Source organism: Oncorhynchus masou, chromosome 27 (genome assembly GCF_036934945.1).
Source record: "Oncorhynchus masou masou isolate Uvic2021 chromosome 27, UVic_Omas_1.1, whole genome shotgun sequence".
In the NCBI taxonomy this organism is placed as follows: domain Eukaryota; kingdom Metazoa; phylum Chordata; class Actinopteri; order Salmoniformes; family Salmonidae; genus Oncorhynchus; species Oncorhynchus masou.
In genome coordinates this window covers 40,146,771-40,168,344 of record NC_088238.1, presented here as the reverse complement: position 1 = coordinate 40,168,344, position 21,574 = coordinate 40,146,771, and the positions used below count along the sequence as shown (strand labels likewise).

General features: G+C 43.6%; 1 protein-coding gene across 1 annotated transcript; it reads left to right on the top strand.

Moving 5' to 3' along the window:
* Positions 1–745: 745 nt before the first annotated feature.
* Positions 746–20,624, top strand: LOC135516137 (SH3 domain and tetratricopeptide repeat-containing protein 1-like). The gene is made up of 18 exons (XM_064940206.1): positions 746–866; positions 1,431–1,536; positions 1,991–2,134; positions 3,014–3,212; positions 6,315–6,391; positions 6,661–6,859; positions 7,157–7,287; positions 7,413–7,454; positions 7,628–9,007; positions 9,121–9,229; positions 9,343–9,403; positions 13,257–13,449; positions 17,218–17,398; positions 17,515–17,665; positions 17,762–17,884; positions 18,423–18,573; positions 19,438–19,634; positions 20,043–20,624. The coding sequence occupies exons 1-18, from the start codon at positions 756–758 to the stop codon at positions 20,319–20,321; spliced, it is 3,834 nt and encodes a 1,277-aa protein (XP_064796278.1). The 5' UTR covers positions 746–755; the 3' UTR covers positions 20,322–20,624.
* Positions 20,625–21,574: the final 950 nt, after the last annotated feature.

Here is a 21,574-nt window from a genome sequence, read left to right as displayed (position 1 = left end):
TGCTCTACATATTGTGTTCCTGTGTTGCTGGCCATGGTGGAGGGGCCCGACAGGCTTCCTTCATGTTGTTGTATCATATTGTGTTCCTGTCGTTGTGTTCCAGCTCTACCCATGTTGCTGGCCATGGTGGAGGGGCCGGACAGGCTTCCTGCCTACATGTTGTTGTATCATATTGTGTTCCTGTCACGTTGTGTTCCAGCTCTACCCATGTTGCTGGCCATGGTGGAGGGGCCCGACAGGCTTCCTGCCTACATGTTGTTGTATCATATTGTGTTCCTGTCACGTTGTGTTCCAGCTCTACCCATGTTGCTGGCCATGGTGGAGGGGCCCGACAGGCTTCCTGCCTACATGTTGTTGTATCATATTGTGTTCCTGTCACGTTGTGTTCCAGCTCTACCCATGTTGCTGGCCATGGTGGAGGGGCCCGACAGGCTTCCTGCCTACATGTTGTTGTATCATATTGTGTTCCTGTCACGTTGTGTTCCAGCTCTACCCATGTTGCTGGCCATGGTGGAGGGGCCCGACAGGCTTCCTGCCTACATGTATCATATTGTGTTCCTGTACGTTGTGTTCCAGCTCTACCCATGTTGCTGGCCATGGTGGAGGGGCCCGACAGGCTTCCTGCCTACCGTTGTATCATATTGTGTTCCTGTCACGTTGTGTTCCAGCTCTACCCATGTTGCTGGCCATGGTGGAGGGGGGGCTTCCTGCCTACAGGCACCCGTTGTGTTCCAGCTCTACCCATGTTGCTGGCCATGGTGGAGGGGCCCGACAGGCACCCTGCAGACGAGGGGTCTCAGGAAGTGCTGCGGGGGAAACTCTGCCTTCTGGAGGCCGACAGCGCGGAGGTCAACGCTCTCTTTACGGTATGACCCTCTTCGTTCAACCTTTATGTATCCAGGTAAGTCTTGTTGAGGCAATATGTTTTTTTCAAGAGTCGTCTATATGTACAGCTAAACCGCATTCGCTATGATACTGTTCTCAGTCACACCCCACTTGGTCAACATGCTTTGTCACAGCTTTTGTGGAATTATCGCAAGTGTGTAAAGATAGATTGAATGGAAGGAATGCCTTATGTATGGTGGTGCCATTTTTGCAGATTTGTTATAACCTGCTTTGCCGCTACATAGACTTCCAGTCATTGTGCTAACACTAGTTAGCATTGGCTTGCAAAACTACCTCTAACGTCCTTCATACTGGACACAGAGACATAAAAATAGTATCCACGAGTTAATCTGATTCTGGGGAAGTAGATAGATTGCCAAAATCCCAAAGTATCCCTTTAGATGGTTTTGTTATCAGTTTGTGATTGTTCACATTGAATACCAATACGTATCACAGATTACATTGCTTCATATTGACCAAACAGGTTTAAATGAGTCAACATCTCATATACAACCTCTCCTCTGTTCTCCTCTCATGTTCTTAAGGAACTCTCTGCCAGGCTGGTCACCATCAACAGTGAAGAAAACGTTATATTCGTCGCATTCAAAACATTCGAAGAGATATGGAAGTTCACCACATATTACACAATGGGTATGTCTTATAAACACACAGATAAGGGAAACTACAGAACAACCTACTCTGTTTGTATGGGATGAGAGGAAACTTGGCCACAGTGCTTCTACATCTGCATTCCTTGCTGTGTGGGGTTTTAGGCTGGGTTTCCGTATAGCACTTTGTGACCTCTGCTGATGATAAAGGGCTTTATAAATGCATAAATGCATTTGAATTTGATTAATTACATGTTCGAATCAAACGTGTTATATTTTCTTTGAACATGAAAGTACTAGCTACATAATTTCTTAACAAATACTAGGTAAATACATACTGGAGTAGGACTTTAATTGACAGTTTCCTCACTAACTTGACCTGTTGAACTCTGTTGTCCAGGCTTCCTAGGCCAGTGTATGGAGAACCTGCTGCTGGACTAGGACTTCTGGCTGACCTTTGACCTATTGCGCTCTAACCTCTGACCTCTGTTCCCCAGGCTTTCTGGGTCAGTGCATGGAGAACCTGCTCCTAGACCAGGATTTCTGGTTGAGCTCTATGGACCAGAAGAACGTGGGCATAGAGATCTCTATCCAAGAGGACACTCTCAACCTAATGTACAAAGGCATTCTCATGCAAGAGGGTAACTCTCTAACTCTCAACTCATTCCTAAAATGTTGCTGTTAATTTTAACATGAAGATATCTGACTGACAGCTTTTTTCTATGTTTGCAATGTGCATTGTTGTTGACCAACTCAGTGGCCTTATGGTTAGAGTGTCCAACCTAAGAGTGGAAGGTTGGGACTTCGATCCCTAGTCCAATCATGCCAAATCCTCAAAAAAATAATCTTATAGTGTTATAAGATGGTACAGTTATCCCAACTAGCTTATGACGTTCTGAAAACCATATGTTTCTGAGAGCGTTGTTGTCCTATTGCATACAACCTTCCGACAATCTTCTGGGAATCGTGCAGGATACCCAGCTGAGGACCATATGTTTCTTAGGTGGGAATTTCAGTACTTATGCATAACGTTTTCTACAGGTTTCCTCATGGTTCTATTCAAAGTCATGTTCTCAGAACGTCCAGAGGAAGTTAAGAAACAATATTCTTCTGTTGGAATTTCAATACTTCAGCATCATGTTTTCTGCAGGTTTTCCTCATGTCTCTATTTAAAGTCATGTTCTCAGAATGTTCAGAGTATGTTAAGAAACAACGTTCTTTTGTTGGAATGTCAGTACTTCAGCATAACGTTTTTTTGTTTTGAAGTTTCACTGTAATAAATATGTGGAACTCTACTCACACTGCGCCTTGGTCCGGTTATTTATATAACGATCGTGACAACCGGTCAGGAAACATATGACTTTGTTCCCAGAACCAATGGGACACCAAAAACGTACATTCCCACAACTTCCATGGAACAAAATTTGCTAGCTGGGATTTTATCAGATATTAGGTACAATATTATACATTCCTAGAAGCTCTTCAAATAAAATATTAGCAAATCTCTTCCCCTCTCTTAGGTTCCTTCTTCGCCAGCTGCAGTTCCACCCAGATGTTTGACAGCTCCACCTCTGGTAGTGACCTCTACCTGGAGCAGGGGGACATAGCCCTGTTCGAGCCCCCGTTCTTGGAGTCGGGGTGGACTGTACTGTCCCTGGGGGATGGGGCCCGGGGGACCAAGCCCAAACCAGCCCTGGAGCCCGTCATACCCTTCCACCAGTCAGTAAAATATATAATTAATGTTAATATTCTGCAATATAAATATATATACAGTACCAGTCAGAAGTTTAGACACATCTACTCATTCAAAGATTTTTCAATATTTTTACTATTTTATACATTGTAGAATTAATAGTGAAGACATCAAAACTATGAAATAACACATGGAATCATGTCGTAACCAAAAAAGCGTTAAATAAATCAAGATATATTTTAGATTCTTCAAAGTAGCCACCCTCTGCCTTGATGACTGTTTAAAATATAAAATATATTTTCAGTTGGTTAACACTTGATTCCATAGGTGTTATTTCATCATTGTTTTGATGTCTTCACTATTATTCTACAATGTAGAACATAGTAAAAACAAAGAAAAACCCTTGAATGAGTAGGTGTGTTCAAACCTTTGACTGGTACTGTATGTATTAATGAATAGTTTATTTCCAAAATGTTATTCCACCAATTTTTCACGTTGTGTTTTTTCATTAGAAATGATTTCTTATGGGTATCTTCAGATGTGTGTAAAATATGACTGTTCTCAGATGTGTTTTCAAATGTGTTTCTTTGCAAAACACCACAGTTGAAGTTGGAAGTTTACATACACTTAGGTTGGAGTCATTAAAACTTGCTTTTCAACCACTGCACAAATTTCTTGTTAAAAATTATAGTTTTGGCAAGTCGGTTAGGACATCTACTTTGTGCACGACACAAGTAATTTTTCCAGCAATTGTTTAAGAACAGATTATTTCACTTATAATTCACAGTATCACAATTCCAGTGGTCAGAAGTTTACATACACTAAGTTGACTGTGCCTTTAAATAGCTTGAAAAATTCCAGAAATTAATGTCATAGCTTTATATGCTTCTGATAGGCTAATTGACATAATTTGAGTCAATTGGAGGTGTACCTGTATTTCAAGGCCTACCTTCAAACTCAGAAAATCAAAAGAAATCAGCCAAGACCTCAGAAAAAAATGTTAGACCTTCACAAGTCTGGTTCGTCCTTGGGAGCAATTACCAAACTCCTGAAGGTACCACGTTCATCTGTACAAACAATAGTACGCAAGTATAAACACCATGGGACCACGCAGCCGTCATAACGCTCAGGAAGAAAACACGTTCTGTTTCCAAGAGATGAACGTACTTTGGTGCAAAAAGTGCAAATCAATCCCAGAACAACAGCAAAGGACCTTGTAAAGATGCTGGAGGAAACAGGTACAAAAGTATCTATATCCACAGTAAAACGAGTCCTATATCGACATAACCTGAAAGGCCGCTCAGCAAGGAAGAAGCCACTGCTCCAAAACCGCCATAAAAAAGCCAGACTACGGTTTGTAACTGCACATGGGGACAAAGATTGTACTTTTGGAGAAAGTCCTCTGGTCTGATGAAACAAAAATAGAACTGTTTGGCCATAATGACCATTGTTATGTTTGGAGGAAAAAGGGGGAGGCTTGCTAGCTGAAGAACACCATCCCAACCGTGAAGCACGGGGATGGCAGCATCATGTTGTGGGGTGCTTTGCTGCAGGAGGGACTGGTGCACTTCACAAAATAGATGGCATCATGAGGGTGGAAAATTATGTGGATATATTGAAGCAACATCTCAAGACATCAGTCAGGAAGTTAAAGCTTGGTCACAAATGGGTCTTCCAAATGGACAATGACCCCAAGCATACTTCCAAAGTTGTGGCAAAATGGTTTAACAACAACAAAGTCAAGGTATTGGAGTGGCCATCACAAAGCCCTGACCTCAATCCCATAGAAAATTTCTGGGCAAAACTGAAAAGCATGTTCGAGCAAGGAGGCCTACAAACCTGACTCAGTTACTCCGGCTCTGGGCCAAAAGTCACCCAACTTATTGTGGGAAGCTTGTGGAAGGGTACCCGAAACGTTTGACCCAAGTTAAACAATTTAAAGGCAATGCTACCAAATACTAATTGAGTGTATGCAAACTTCTGTTGGGAATGTGATGATAGAAATAAAATCTGAAATAAATCATCCTCTCTACTATTATTCGGACATTTCACATTCTTAAAATAAAGTGGTGATCCTAACTGACCTAAGACAAGGAATTTGTACTAGGATTAAATGTTAAGAATTGTGAAAACTGAGTTTAAATGTATTTGGCTAAGGTGTATGTAAACTTCTGACTTCAACTGTATATATCCATTGTATAGCTGGAATAGAATGCTCGTATCCTTTACATTTGACTGTGATATGTGGTTGTCTCACCTAGATATCTTAAGATGAATGCACTAACATTAAGTCACTCTGGTCACTCGAGTGGCGCAGCAGACGAAGGCACTGCATCTCAGTGCTAAAGATGTCACTACAGACCCTCGTTCAATTCCAGGCTGTATCACAACCGGACGTTATTTGGAGTCCCATAGGGTGGCACACAATTGGCCTAGCGTTGTCTGGGTTAGGGTCATTGTAAATAAGAATTTGTTCTTAACTGACTTGCCTACTTAAAATAAAAAATAAGAACACTTGCTAAAGTGTTAAATGTAAATGTTTTAAATGCAGATCTCATATTACTTCATTTAATTCAGTGGGGACTGCTGAGGGGAGGATGTCTCATCCTAATGGCTGAAACGTAGCCAATGGAATGGCATCAAATACATGGAAACCACGTGTTTGATATATTTGATACCATTCCACCTATGCCGCTCCGGCGATTACCATGAGCCCATCCTCCCCAATTCAGGTGCCACCAACCTCCTGTAATTTAATTCTTTAAAACAAATATAGATGTGACATTTGTACAGTTCTTTATAAAAAAAAAGTGAATTGTTACATTTGACTGTGTTAAACCTAGCAGCATTTCTTATTTCTCTAGGAAGGAGGCGGATATGTACTATTTTTAAAATATATTTTTTTATGTCTTTCTGAAATGAAACCATCGTGATAGATTTTAAACAAATACATGTCTGTCATTGAACAACCCAATACCATGATTAGATTAGATAGATAGATTAGCTAGAAAAAACACACCAATATCGTTCATACAATTATTAAACAATAACAGCTCATTTACCAACATTTCTGAAAAGTGATATATAGCATTTTAGAAACAAACTTGACATTGTTTCCCTCCTTAAAGATGGTTCCTCAAATCCTGTGCGGAGAACATCTTAGTTGGTAGTGGCAAGCCAGCATGTGACTTCCTCTGCCAGTTTGGTAAGCAGTTCAGATTCCATCACTGTACAGATTTCTACACAGTAAATCAATGTAATCTAGTTCTGTAGTATTCTTCATTGACTTCCCAGTCTCCCACCCGTAGGATAATTTCCTAGACATACCTTAGTTCTAAGGTCTCCTCCGTCCGGTCTCTTTCCCATAGAATTTGAATTATTGGGGGAATTCTAAACCCACTGGGGGGGGAATTCTAAACCAACCCTATTCTTATTCCATCCTTCCCTCTCTGTATACTCCTCTCCTCATACTAGCCACAGGCTCCTGCATTGCCACTGTGGAGTATGACGCAGGAGGACCAGATGAGCTGAGCCTGGAGCAGGGTGATCACATCCTCATTGTGGGCCTGTTGGTGTCTTGCTTCAATTGGTTCACTGGCAGGCTGGAGAGGACAGGAGAGGTGGGACTGGTGATGACAACACTGGTCAAGCCAGCTGATGATACCCTTTGTGAGTAAGTGTATCTCCCTGAGTTCTATCAATCGATCATTCAATCAATCAGCCGATATCCTTTGTAAGTGTATCCTTCCGATGAGTTATATTTTGATGAACTGCGTCATGATGTTTCCCTGCAACTATGCAGCTCTATGATATCAGCCATTCTAGTGTATGCAGTAAATATACATAGACTTTGGACAATGCTTTCAGAGCCATGGTGAATTAGATGTTCAAACACACATAGAAGGTCCTCGCGTTCCTTTTAAAAAGTGTTATTATTCTACCTTTTTTTGCTTCATCAATCCCCTTTTAGGTTGGCGGACATATTCCTAGACCAAGAAGAAAGGTTATTTTTTAACCTGAAAGAAGAGCAGATCAAAGAAGAAACTATTGCCTTGCTGAAGAAAATCTCCCAGAATGATGTTGGATCCGTCTACAAACTTGGTGAGACAGAAATTGAGAAATGTGCAAGTGCATTTTGTTTGTGATGAACAGCTCTCTACGACTGCCATACTGTGAAAAGACGGTCAGTTTTGATATTGATTCATGAATTATCCCTTTTATTCCAGATCTGATTGATCAACCAGATTCTCCAAAGGAACCAACTCAAAGTAGGCGTATTTATTGTTTGCTTTGTAAAATTAGCACAGTCTGGACGGTTGGGTTTGAGTATTATATTGTTTTTCTTCTCAACATAAAACAATATTCAAATAATGAACTTATTCTGGCTCCACCCACATGTCCACCATATCATAAATAGTCATCTTCATCTAATGTCTTACAGATGGTTCCCAAGGAAACATGGATGCTCACCAACAAGCAGAACTGAAGAGGAAGATAGAAGAGATTCTACAAGAAAGGAAGGAGAAAGTGCCTTGTGCGACTGTGATGACAAACGGAACTCCGGAGGACCACAGTGTGTCCTCTAAGACTACATTACCCAGTGGGCCTCACTTCACCGTCCACCCAGTAGAGGAAGGCACCATCACCAACCAAGAGAACCTCCTTCCTCTTCTATACTTTCTGGGCGGCTCTGAGTACAAGCCAGATTTTGGCACCCTCTACGGACAAACCCCAGAACTGCTCCTTGACACTTTCAACGGCCACTCGGACGACATTGACAAATTGGTGGCATACTTAGGCATAGCCAGGGAAACGGCCAGGAAGAAGCGTCTCCATTGGTCGCAGAGCCGCCTCTGTTTGCTTTTGGGGAAACTCTGCGCGGGAAGTTCAAAATTCTCCCAAGCTCGAGTCTACTTCGAGGAGGCCCTCAGCATCCCTCGAGATGGATTTACAGACATGCTAATGCTAGCTAACATCTACGTAAACCTAGCTGTGATCTATCTCATGCAAAAAAACACAGAGAAGTACTTTGCTTTGTCAGAGCGGATTGCTGCATTGCTTATGGGTATCCCTGACTGCGCCTCTACTGTAGAAAAAGACTCTGAAGTTCTCAAGTTCATCCTGAAGAAAGCGGTTCTCGCTCATAACAAGATGGCTGAAGCACGTGCTTGTTTCCTTCTAGCAAAGCTCCACTGGAGGCGAGGCGAGGGGGCGGACGCTGTCCCGTTCTTGGAGAGACTTCTGGTTCTCTCGGCAGAGCCAGCAGGTGTCCGGAGCGTCAGGCCCAGCCATGGCTACCTGAGCCTGGGGAGACTGTACAGCCAGCTCTCCCTCCCCCATCTCTGTGTCAGCTCAGCCAGGAGAGCCACAATGCATCCGTCCGCTACGCTAGCCGATTGTCTGAATGGAATGGGGCTAGTGCTGGAGAACACAGCCAGACTCTTTGGGATCCGGAAGCAGGAAGACACCATTCCAGCTCAAGTGGCTCTGTATCTGAGCCGGTCGCTCTCTTTCACTGGAGAATTAGCTGGAGTCGGTGGCAATGGTGACCACACTCTAAGCCAGGCACTCACACTCTGTCTATCCCAACTGTTTCAGAAACACGGGAAACTAGGACGCGCGGTGCGCTCCATGCACACTCTCATAGACGATCATTGCGGGCCGTCATCCTCATCGGGCGCCACTAGCAGCCCTGAACGCATCAGCGCCCTCGTGTGGCTAGCCTGGCTGCACATCTGTGACAACCAACCGGAGGTATCACTTGATGTTCTAGACTCAGTGCTGGCCTCCATGCCAGAACACTGCACTACTCCACAGGAAGGTCTGATCTCGTTGCTGTTTTACTTATGTTTAAATCTGCTGTATGTTTGTACCCTGGCTCTTTGTCAAATTTCCCAATTGAAAAAATTAAGTTTGATGAATTGAATCATTAAGGATTGGTCCACAACATGAGGGGTGTGGCCCTTCGATGCACAGGAGACCTGCGGAGGGCGGCAGAAAGCTACCAGGCGGCCATTTATGTGTGTGAGGAGTTTGAGGACAGGTAATGATCATTCTTGTGTGTTTTAAATGTGTACATTGTATCAAATAGATCATCCTTCACTGCTATTGATACTATATAATGTTTCCTTATTGTGAAATAAACCCTTCTCTCAGGGCCAACTGGGCGGTCGCGCAGGCTAACCTGGGGTTGCTGAGTCTGAAGGCTGGGGCTAAGGTAGGGTTGTAATGTTTTGGATTTGCAACTTCTTCTTGTCTTTTACATTCGACATGGTTTGTTTTACCATCGAGGAACACTTTGGAAATAAATGTTTTAATTGATGTTTTTTAGTGATATCCTCTAGGATCAAATCCACATCTTGCTAGATGTACACAGAACAAAAATATAAACACAACATGTAAAGTGTTGGTCCCATGTTTCATGAGCTGAAATAAAAGATCCCAGAATTTTTCCTTTTCCAAGATTATCCATCCACCTGACAGGTGTGGCATATTAAGAAGCTTATTAAACAGCATGACCATTACACAGGTGCACCTTGTGCTGAGGACATAAAACGTGTACTGTAAAATTTGGATGTTTCAAGTTTTGAGGGAGCGTACAATTGGCATGCTGACAGCAGGAATATCCACCAGAGCTTTTGCCAGAAAATTGAATGTAAATTTTTCTGCAATAAGCCAACTTCAACGTTGTTTTAGAGAACTTGGCAGTACCTCCAACCGGCCTCACAACCACAGACCACATTTATGGAGTTCTGTGGGTGAGCAGTTTTCTGATGTCAACGTTGTGAACAGAGTGCCCCGTGGTGGTGGGGTTATGTTATGGGCAGGCAGGCAGGAAGGCAAAAGCTACAGACAACTAACACAACTGCATTTTATCGATGGCAATTTGAATGCACAGAGATACCATGACGAGATCCTGAGGCCCATTGTCGTCCCATTCATCCACCGCCATCACCTCATGTTTCAGCATGATAATGCACGGCCCCATGTCACAAGGATCTGTACACGATTCCTGGAAGCTGAAAAGGTCCCAGTTCTTCCATGGCCTGCATACTCACCAGACATGTCACCCTTTGAGCATGTTTGGGATGCTCTGGATTGAGGTTTTACGACAGTGTTCCATTTCTCACCAATATCCAGAGCCATTGAAGAGGAGTGGGACAACATTCCATAGGCCACAATCAACAGCCTGATCAACTCTACGCAAAGGAGATGTGTTGTGCTGAAGGAGGCAAATGGTGGTCACACCAGATACTGACTGGTATTCTGATCCATGCCCCTACCTTTTTTATATAAAGGTATCTGTGACCAACAGATGCATATCTGTATTCCCAGTCATGTGATATATTAGGGCCGAATAAGTGTATTTCAATTGATTGAATTCATTATATGAACTGTAACTCAGTAAAATCTTTGAAATTGTGGCATGTTGCGTTCATATTTTTGTTCAGTATACAGTGGGGAGAACAAATATTTGATACACTGACGATTTTGCAGGTTTTCCCTACTTACAATGCATGTAGAGGTCTGTAATTTTTATCATGGGTACACTTCAACTGTAAGAGACGGAATCTAAAACAAAAATCCAGAAAATCACATTGTATGATTTTTAAGTAATTAATTTGCATTTTATTGCATGACATAAGTATTTTTGATACATCAGAAAAGCAGAACTTAATATTTGGTACAGAAACCTTTGTTTGCAATTACAGAGATCATACGTTTCCTGTAGTTCTTGACCAGGTTTGCACACACTGCAGCAGGGATTTTGGCCCACTCCTCCATACAGACCTACTCCAGATCCTTCAGGTTTCAGGGCTTTCGCTGGACAATATGGACTTTCAGCTCCCTCCAAAGATTTTCTATTGGGGTCAGGTCTGGAGAGTGGCTAGGCCACTCCAGAACCTTGAGATACTTCGTACGGAGCCACTCCTTTGTTGGCCTGGCTGTGTGTTTCGGGTCGTTATCATGCTGGAAGACCCAGCCACGACCCATATTCTGGGGCGGCAGTGTAGCCTAGTAGTTAGAGCGTTGGACTAGTAACCGGAAGGTTGTGAGTTCAAACCCCCGAGCTGACAAGGTACAAATCTGTCTAAATGGTTTGACTTAATGGTCATCAGCAGAGCCCACTAACATCAAGGCGGTGGCCCGTTCCTGTAGGTTCATGCTCTACAACATCCGCAGAGTACGACCCTGCCTCACACAGGAAGCGGCGCAGGTCCTAATCCAGGCACTTGTCATCTCCCGTCTGGATTACTGCAACTCGCTGTTGGCTGGGCTCCCTGCCTGTGCCATTAAACCCCTACAACTCATCCAGAACGCCGCAGCCCGTCTGGTGTTCAACCTTCCCAAGTTCTCTCACGTCACCCCGCTCCTCCGCTCTCTCCACTGGCTTCCAGTTGAAGCTCGCATCCGCTACAAGACCATGGTGCTTGCCTACGGAGCTGTGAGGGGAACGGCACCGCAGTACCTCCAGGCTCTGATCAGGCCCTACACCCAAACAAGGGCACTGCGTTCATCCACCTCTGGCTTGCTCGCCTCCCTACCACTGAGGAAGTACAGTTCCCGCTCAGCCCAGTCAAAACTGTTCGCTGCTCTGGACCCCAATGGTGGAACAAACTCCCTCACGACGCCAGGACAGCGGAGTCAATCACCACCTTCCGGAGACACCTGAAACCCCACCTCTTCAAGGAATACCTAGGATAGGATAAAGTAATCCTTCTCACCCCCCTTAAATGATTTAGATGCACTATTGTAAAGTGGCTGTTCCACTGGATGTCAGAAGGTGAATTCACCAATTTGTAAGTCGCTCTGGATAAGAGCGTCTGCTAAATGACTTAAATGTAAATGTAAATGTTCTGCCCCTGAACAGGCAGTTAACCCACTGTTCCCAGGCCGTCATTGAAAATAAGAATTTGTTCTTAACTGACTTGCCTGGTTAAATAAAGGTTAAAAAAAATATAAAAAAATTCAATGCTCTTACTGAGGGAATAAGGTTGTTGGCCAAGATCTCGCGATACATGGCCCCATCCATCCTCCCCTCAGTATGGTGCAGTCGTCCTGTCCCCTTTGCAGAAAAGCATCTCCAAAGAATGATGTTTCCACCTCCATGCTTCACGGTTGGGATGATGTTATTGGTGTAGTACTCATCGTTCTTCTTCCTCCAAACACAGCGAGTAGAGTTTAGACCAAAAAGCTCTATTTTTGTCTCATCAGACCACATGACCTTCTCCCATTCCTCCTCTGGATCATCCAGATGGTCATTGGCAAACTTCAGACGGGCCTGGACATGCGCTGGCTTGAGCAGGGGGACCTTGCGTGCGCTGCAGGATTTTAATCCATGACGGCGTAGTGTGTTACTAATGGTTTTCTTTGAGACTGTGGTCCCAGCTCTCTTCAGGTCATTGACCAGGTCCTGCCGTGTAGTTCTGGGCTGATCCCTCACCTTCCTCATGATCATTGATACCCCACGAGGTGAGATCTTGCATGGAGCCCCAGACCGAGGGTGATTGACCGTCATCTTGAACTTCTTCCATTTTCTAATAATTGCGCCAACAGTTGTTGCCTTCTCACCAAGCTGCTTGCCTATTGTCCTGTAGCCCATCCCAGCCTTGTGCAGGTCTACAATTTTATCCCTGATGTCCTTACACAGCTCTCTGGTCTTGGCCATTGTGGAGAGGTTGAGTCTGTTTGATTGAGTGTGTGGACAGGTCTTTTATACAGGTAACGAGTTCAAACAGGTGCAGTTAATACAGGTAATGAGTGGAGAACAGGAGGGATTCTTAAAGAAAAACTAACAGGTCTGTGAGAGCCGGAATTCGTACTGGTCGGTAGGTGATCAAATACTTATGTCATGCAATAAAATGCAAATGAATTACTTAAAAATAATACTTTTTACTTATAATAATCATTTTTGTTTTGGATTCCGTCTCTCACAATTGAAGTGTACCTATGATAAAAATCACAGACCTCTACATGCTTTGTGAATAGGAAAACCTGCAAAATCGGCAGTGTATCAAATACTTGTTCTCCCCACTGTATATATTATTTCACCCAAAATAAAATTCAAGGGTCTGGCGGAGAGGCATCTCACGGAAGCCGTGGAGCTGTTCTCAGAGCTGGGTGGAGAGGAGCATGAGGTGAACTTTATAACAGTGCTGCTGGAGCTGGGACAACACTGTGTGAACCAGAGATTCCTGGAAAGAGGGAAGATCTACTTTGAGTGGGCTCTGCTGATGGCCATTAAGTCAAACCATTTAGACAGTAAGTGTTTTTACTGCTTACCTCCTTTTCTCAGTGTAAGTGTGTAGAATAGAAATGGTCAACTTACACACACACACACACACACACACACACACACACACACACACACACACACACACACACACACACACACACACACACACACACGTGAAATGAATTCCACATACAAGATTCCTGATTCATCATTTCATCCCCAAATATGTTTTGAGTCCGTATCCATTAACAACTCGAGCTTAGCAGGCTAACAGTCCTGTGGCCTGCAGGAGAGGTTTGAATCACTTTTGGTCACATATACACTGAGTGTACAAAACATTATGAACATGTGCTCTTTCCATGACATAGACTGACCAGGTGAATCCAAGTGAAAGCTATGATCCCTTATTGATGTCACTTGTTAAATCCACTTCAATCCGTGTAGCTGAAGGGGAGGAGACAGGTTGAAGAAGGCAATTGAGACAAGTGTGCCATTCAGAGGGTGAATGGGCAAGATAACATATTCAAGTGCCTTTGATCGGGGTATGGTAGTGTGTGCCAGGTGCTCCGGTTTGTGTCAATAACTGCAACGCTACTGGGTTTTTCAAGGTCAAACAGTTCCCCTTGTGTATCAAGAATGGTCCACCGCTCAAATGACATCCAGCCAACTTGACACAACTGTGGGAATCATTGGAGTGGGCAGGCGAAAGAAACGCACACCTGTTTAGGTGAGGTGTTGGGTAGCAGAGCCGCACACTCTAGGACAAGGGGGGAGGGGCAAAGTACAGCCGCATGCCAAACACCGCACACCTGGCGACGTGTCAGGGTGCATGTGCCCGGCTCGCCACAGGTGTTGCTAGAGTGCGAAGCGACAAGGATATCCAGGCCAGCCAAACCCTCCCTTAACCCGAACGATGCTGGGTCAATTGCGCACCGCCTCATGGGTTTCCCATTCACGGCCAGCTGTGACACAGCCTGGGATTGAACCCAGGTCTGTAGTGACACCTCAAGCACTGCAACATTTCGACTTTCGACATTTCGATTTTGAGGTCACCCCCCTCTCCTAGGGAGGGTGACATGTTCGATGCCGATATAATGTAGGGACGAAATCGAGTGGTTCGCATCCAACTAGTGGGCCCCAACTGGGGAAGTAATGTTTTTGCACCTAATGGCGCTACGATGCTCAGAGATTCGTACTTTTAATTTGCGCTTTGTTTTATCCACATAATGTTTTACCACAAGGACAAGTTATAAGATAAATAACAGTTTCCCTGTTTGGGGGTGTTTGAAGGATCTCAGCCATTGCTTTAAACTCAGCAACAACAAAAAAGTCCTCTCACTGTCAACTGAGTTTATTTTCAGCAAACTTAACATGTGTAAATACTTGTATGAATATAACAAGATTCAACAACTGAGACATAAACTGAACAAGTTCCACAGACATGTGACTAACAGAAATGGAATAATGTGTCCCTGAACAAAGGGGGGTTCAAAATCAAAAGTAACAGTCAGTATCTGGTGTGGCCACCAGCTGTATTAAGTACTGCAGTGCATCTCCTACTCATGGACTGCACCAGATTTGCCAGTTATTGCTGTGAGATGTTACCCCACTCTTCCACCAAGGCACCTGCAAGTTCCCAGACATTTCTGGGGGGAATTGTCCTAGCCCACACCCTCCGATCCAACAGGTCTCAGACGTGCTCAATGGGATTGAGAACCGGGCTCTTCGCTGGCCATAGCAGAACACTGACATTCCTGTTGGACCCTCCACCTCCAAATCGATCCCACTCCAGAGTACAGGCCTCGGTGTAACGCTCATTCCTCCGACGATAAACGCAAATCCGACCATCACCCCTGGAGAGACAAAACCGCGACTCGTCAGTGAAGGGCACTTTTTTTTTTGGGATGTACCTATCCTGCGCAGGTGTTGTTACATGTGGTCTGCCACTGCAAGGACGATCAGCTGTCCGTCCTGTCTCCCTGTAGCACTGTCTTAGGCGTCTTGCAGTACGGACATTGCAATTTATTGCCCTGGCCACATCTGCAGTCCTCATTCCTCCTTGCAGCATGCCTAAGACATGTTCACGCAGATGAGCAGGGACCCTGGGCATCTTTCTTTTTGTGTTTTTCAGAGTCAGTAGAAAGGCCTTTTTAGTGTCCTAAGTTTTCATAACTGTGACCTTAATTGCCTATGGTCTGTAAGCTGTTAGTGTCTTAACAATGTTCCACAGGTGCATGTTCTTTAATTGTCTATGGTTCATTGAACAAGCATGGGAAACAGTGCTTAAACCCTTTACAATGAGGATCATGATGTTATTTGGATTTTTAAGAATAATCTTTGAAAGACAGTGTCCTGAAAAAGGAACGTTTCTTTTTATGCTGAGTTTAGTTTCCATCCGGCAGAGGCGCAAATAGACGGATGAAATCTCTGGGCGGGAAATCAGAGTTTACCAATTGATCTCTGGTATTTCTGCCCCGCGAGAATACATCCACGGGAGGGTCTGAAAACATATTACCGATACTGTCAGCGGATCTTAGAATATGCCAATGTTTGTGGACGATTCCCTTAATTTGTTCAGAGCATAGCGGGTAGTTAGAACGCAAGAATGCTTTTTTTGCCAGACTGTCCTTGAAAAAGTTAATGTATCGATTTGTTTTGAATTTCCCAGCGGCAGTATTAATCTGACCATTGCTGTTGAAATCTGATAGTTTTTTTGCAAATTCTTTTGTTTCGACAGAATTGGCTGAAGGTGAAACTGTTTTTCAAGGGAAGCGGACAACTATCACTGTTTCGATCAGTAGGTTTCCTGTAAATATCAGTGTATAGAACGTTATCCCCACACAAAATCGGAAGATCAGGGAAACTATTTGTGTGTCAGATTGCGTAGTAAATCTCAGGTGCTCAGAACAAGAGTTAAGAAAAGCATGGAATGCCTAGGGCTGTTGTGCATCACTCCACCATACAACAAAACAATCATCAATGGACCGTTTTCAAATAATAATGTTGGGCAAGAAAACATTTTAGAGAGGATTGAAAATGTACTGTTTCTCCATGTAACCCACTAACAAATTAGCATAGTTAGGAGCAATAGGGGATCCCATAGCAGTACCCTTCCTCTGAATAAAGAAATAATTTAGAAACATTAAGTACTATTTCAGCCAATGTTGTAATGCATGCACTGGAATGTAGTTCATTCAGGTAACGTTGCAAAAGAAAATGTTCCATGGCTTCAATACCGCCCTCGTGTGGAATATTCGTGTATAACAACTCAACATCAAAAGTACCGGTAACTAACAAAGTATTATCAGGGAGAGGATCAATAGGTTCAATAATAGAGATCATACTGCTGGTGTCCTTTACAAAGGAGGGGAGCTGTTCTGCGAGTGGTCTAATAAAATAAAATAAATCAACAAAAGTTGATAAAGGGGCCGTTACTGAGTCCATGTCCTCTACAATAGGGCGCCCTGGAGGTTTTGTAACATTCTTGTGTAATTTCAGGCAAATGATAGAAAGTGGCAATTTTAGGGTGTTGAATAAGCCAAAAAGTTGTGTTCTTTTTTTGTGATTTGACCAGAACTTAATTATCCAAGCATTGGAGTCAACATGGGCCAGCATCCCTGTGGAACACTTTCCACATCTTGTAGAATCCATGGACAGACAAACTGAGGCTGTTCTGAGGGCAAAAGGGGGTGCAACTCAATAGTAGGAAGGTGTTCCTAATGTTTTGTACACTCCGTGTATATACTGTTGCTATGTTGTCCTGACTCTACCCATCCATGTTATGTGTGTCTCAGGTCAGTTAAGTGCGACGCGGCGTCTGTGCCACCTGTACGGAGCGGTATGTTCTGACGAAGCTCAGTGCATAATCTACAACGAACATCAGCTTGCCATACTGGCGACCCGGGGAGACAGGGGACAGGAGGGGGAGGTGCTGGAGACCATCAGCCAGCTATACCTCAGTCTGGGGACAGAGAGGTGTGTGTGGAGTGGGCAGGGGTGTGTGTGTGTGTGAGATGTGTGTATGTCTGTCTGTCTCTAGTGTGCAGCAAATTATAATATTCCTGTCCCTTCCTTTCTATCTCCGTGTCCAGGGCTAGGCGGTCGGCTCTGGACTACACCAAGCGTAGCCTGGGTATCTTCATCGACCTGGGCCGGAAGGAAAAGGAGGCATATGCCTGGCTGCAGGCTGGGAAGATATACCAAATGCTGGGCCAAACCGAACTGGTGGACCTCTATGTACAGGTCAGAACCTATTCTACTGTATTATATTCTATTATACAGAGCAGACAGCATTGACTCAGAGTTATATTGACTTAATGATTCTTGTATTCCTCGCAGGTGGCCCAAGATGTGGGTCTGAGTACAGGAGACACACACTTTATCCTACAGCTGCTGGAGGCAGCAGGGGATGTCTTCTTCAACCTCAACCAGGAGAGAGAGAAGGCTGTCTGCTTCTATAGGGTACACACACATACTGCTTATATGGGGTAGGACAGAGGGTGTGTGTGTGTGCATGCATGCATGCATGTGTATGTCTACATGTGTGTGTGACCTAATGTCTTTGTGTGTGTACATGTACAGTACCAGTCAAAAGTTTGGACACACCTACTCATTCCAGGGTTTTTCTTTATTTTTACTATTTTCTACATTGCAGGATAATAGTGAAGACATCAAAACTATGAAATAACACATGGAATCATGTAGTAACCAAGAAAGTGTTAATCAAATCAAAAATAGATTTTATATTTGAGATTCTTCAAAGTAGCCACCCTTTGCATTAATGACAGCTTTGCACAATCTTGGCATTCTCTCAACCAGCTTCATGAGGAATGCTTTTCCAACATACACATCTCAACATAGTTCTGATGTCTTCACTATTATTCTACAATGTAGAAAATAGTACAAATAAAGAAAAACCCTTGAATGAGTGGGTGTGTCCAAACTTTTGACTGGTACTGTAGGTGATCTCACCTGTGTGTGTATCCATGTGTGCCTCCAGGACCGTGCCCTGCCCATCGCTGTGAGGACCAGCAGTACAGAGGCCAGACTAAGGCTGTCTAACAAGCTGGTGGAGCTGCTACTGCAACTGAAGCTGTATGGGGAGGCCGTGGAGTACGCCCAGGCCGCCCTGGACATCAGTGTTACATTGGGTAGGACACAACAGAGCCAGTGTATTCTAGCTATGGCCACCAGATGTCAGACTTAACTTAGCCCAGACCTAGGGTGAATCCCAAATCACCCCTTTCTCCTTCCCCTGGCCCCTCTGCCCTCCATTTGCGAGTTGACGCATGCCTCCGCCATATAAGTGTCCCAAAGTTGAGGGTGTGAAAATGATGGAGGATGTAGGGCCTAATTAGTCCAGAAATAGTGCCATGTCTTATGGGATTCCACTGTTTTTGAGTTTATCTCAATTTCACACAAAAGAATGGAGAATTTAAGAATGAATTATATACCATGTGTATTTTTGTATGTCTGATTTCGAGACTTGACACATAAAAGATGAAATACCTCCCAAAATGAAATGTTTAACTGTTACTGAGGTTTATATCTTGTAAAATGACTTGTTCATGAAAAAAAATGATTTGTTCATTTGAATTTCAAGCTTGTTTTATTATTTAAAAGTGGAACATAAATTGCATCATTCAAGTAAAGTTGTTGGGTTTATTGTTCCCCCTTGCCCCTTTCTGGAAGTCAACCTCAGTTTTGTCAACAACACGTGACAATGGATGACCCTCTGAGCGAGTTGGTAGGGTCGAGGGAGTAGTGTGAGATTCACAGCTAGTCCTTATTTGTATTTCCCTAGAGAAATTTGCATTTACAATTAGCATATCCTCTTATCCACAGCAACCTACATGAATGCATTCAATTAAGTTTGGTAGAATAAAACAGAAAAATAGCCATTATCAGCAGAAATTGTGCCAGGGAAGAAAAGACAAGTGCAAATGCCATAGCCTGGTTATAGCTCATTTATTAAAGAAATACTAATGAAATGATGGTTGTATATTTTCAAATAGGAAATCGTCTAAATGAGCGTGTGGCCTTCCACCGGCTGGCCACCCTGTACCACTGTCTGGGTCAGTTTGAACTGGCTGAACACTACTACCTGAAGACCCTCTCCCTCTGCCCCACGCCCCTGGAGTTTGATGAGGAAACCCTGTACTACGTTCGAGTCTATCAGACGCTAGGGGACATTATCTTCTATGACCTGAAGGTAAAATAATCTGAAAACAATGGAAGTTATACATGGACAGTTTTTTGCATTTTAGGTTTGAAATACACTATTGAAAAGAAATACAAATGGTTTTGATTTTAAAACTGATGGTTGACAAGAGTACATGAGAGTTGTTGAAGTCAATTCCACCTTAAGTTACAGTCAATACAGGATTTGAATTGCACTCCTTTGGAGTAATTCCATGTCATGATGGAGTTGACCCCAACCCTGAAAAACATAGAGGATCCAAGAAGATGCATGAATTTGCATTTCATTGTGTTCCTATTCTCCCACTCATAAGACTGCTTGACTCACATGGACCCGAAACAGCATTAACGATTCCTCCACTGACCCCATCCAATTTCACCGCTAAACCCTGACCCATAACCTTTCACCTTTGACCTCTAGGACCCCTACGATGCCGCGGGGTACTACCACCTGGCGCTGGCAGCAGCCATGGACCTCGGCAACAAGAAGTCCCAGCTCCAGCTTTGCACACGATTGGCTACGATCTACCACAACTTTCTGGTTGATCGGGAGCTCTCACTCTTCTTCTACCAGAAAGCGCGAGCGTTCGCCTCAGACCTCAATGTACGCCGCATCAACCTCTCGCCCGACCAGAACTTCAGTAGTATGTCACAGTACAAGTCGAATAGGTTTAGCACTCAGGAACCAACAATTTATTAACCACCAAACCACCATCTTGGTTTGGAGTTTGGCAGAAGAATGGAGAGTTTAAGGTATCAGAGGAAATTGTGCCAAGTGGATGTCGTATGTTGGGTTTGAAGACGTGTACATATGTAATTTGAGATTTTTAAACTGTTGAGATGTGTTGATGTGATTTTGCCAATTAGGGTTCTGTGCCGTACTGAACAATTTCACTTAAAGAAATCATATAGCAATATCTAGAATTGTCTTCAGTTGAAGACCTGAAATTAGATGAAGTCATGGTAAAAGGAATGAATCATGAAAGACATACAGTACCAGTCAAATGTTGTGGAATAATAGTGAAGACATCAGAACTATGAAATAACACATATGGAATCATGTAGTAACCAAAAAAGTGTTAAACAAATCAAAATATATTTTAGATTCTTCAAAATAGCCACCATTTGCCTTGATGACAGCTTTACACACTCTCAACCAGCTTCACCTGGAATGCTTTTTCTTGAAGGAGTTCCAACATATACTGAGCACTTGTTGGCTGCTTTTCCTTCACTCTGCAGTCCAACTCATCCCAAACCATCTCAATTGGGTTGATGTCGGGTGATTGTGGTGGCCAGGTCATCTGATGCAGCACTCCATCACTCTCTTTGGTCAAATAGCCCTTACACAGCCTGGAGGTGTGTTGTATCATTTTCCTGTTGAAAAACAAATTATAGTCCCACTAAGCGCAAACCAGATGGGTTGGCGTATTGCTGCAGAATGCTGTGGTAGCCATGCTGGTTAAGTGTGCCTTGAATTCTAAATACATCATGATAGTGTCACCAGAAAAACATCTCCACACCATCACACCTTCTCCTCCATGCTTCACGGTGGGCGCCACACATATGGAGATCATCCGTTCACCTACTCTGCGTCTCACAAAGACATGGCAGTTCGAACCAAAAATGAGACCAAAGGACAGATTTCTACCGGTCTAATGTCCATTGCTCGTGTTTCTTGGCCCAAGCAGTATTCTCCTTATTGGTGTTTCCTTTAGTAGTGGTTTCTTTTGCAGCAATTCGACCATGAAGGCCTGATTCTCGCAGTCTTCTCCATACAGTTGATGTTGAGAACTGTGAAGCATTTATTTGGGCTGCAATTTCTGAGGCTGATAACTCTAATGAACTTATCTTCTGCAGCAGAGGTAACTCTAGGTTTTCCTTTCCTGTGGTGGTCCTCTTAGGAGCCAGTTTCATTATAGCGCTTGATGGTTTTTGTGACTACACTTGAAGAAA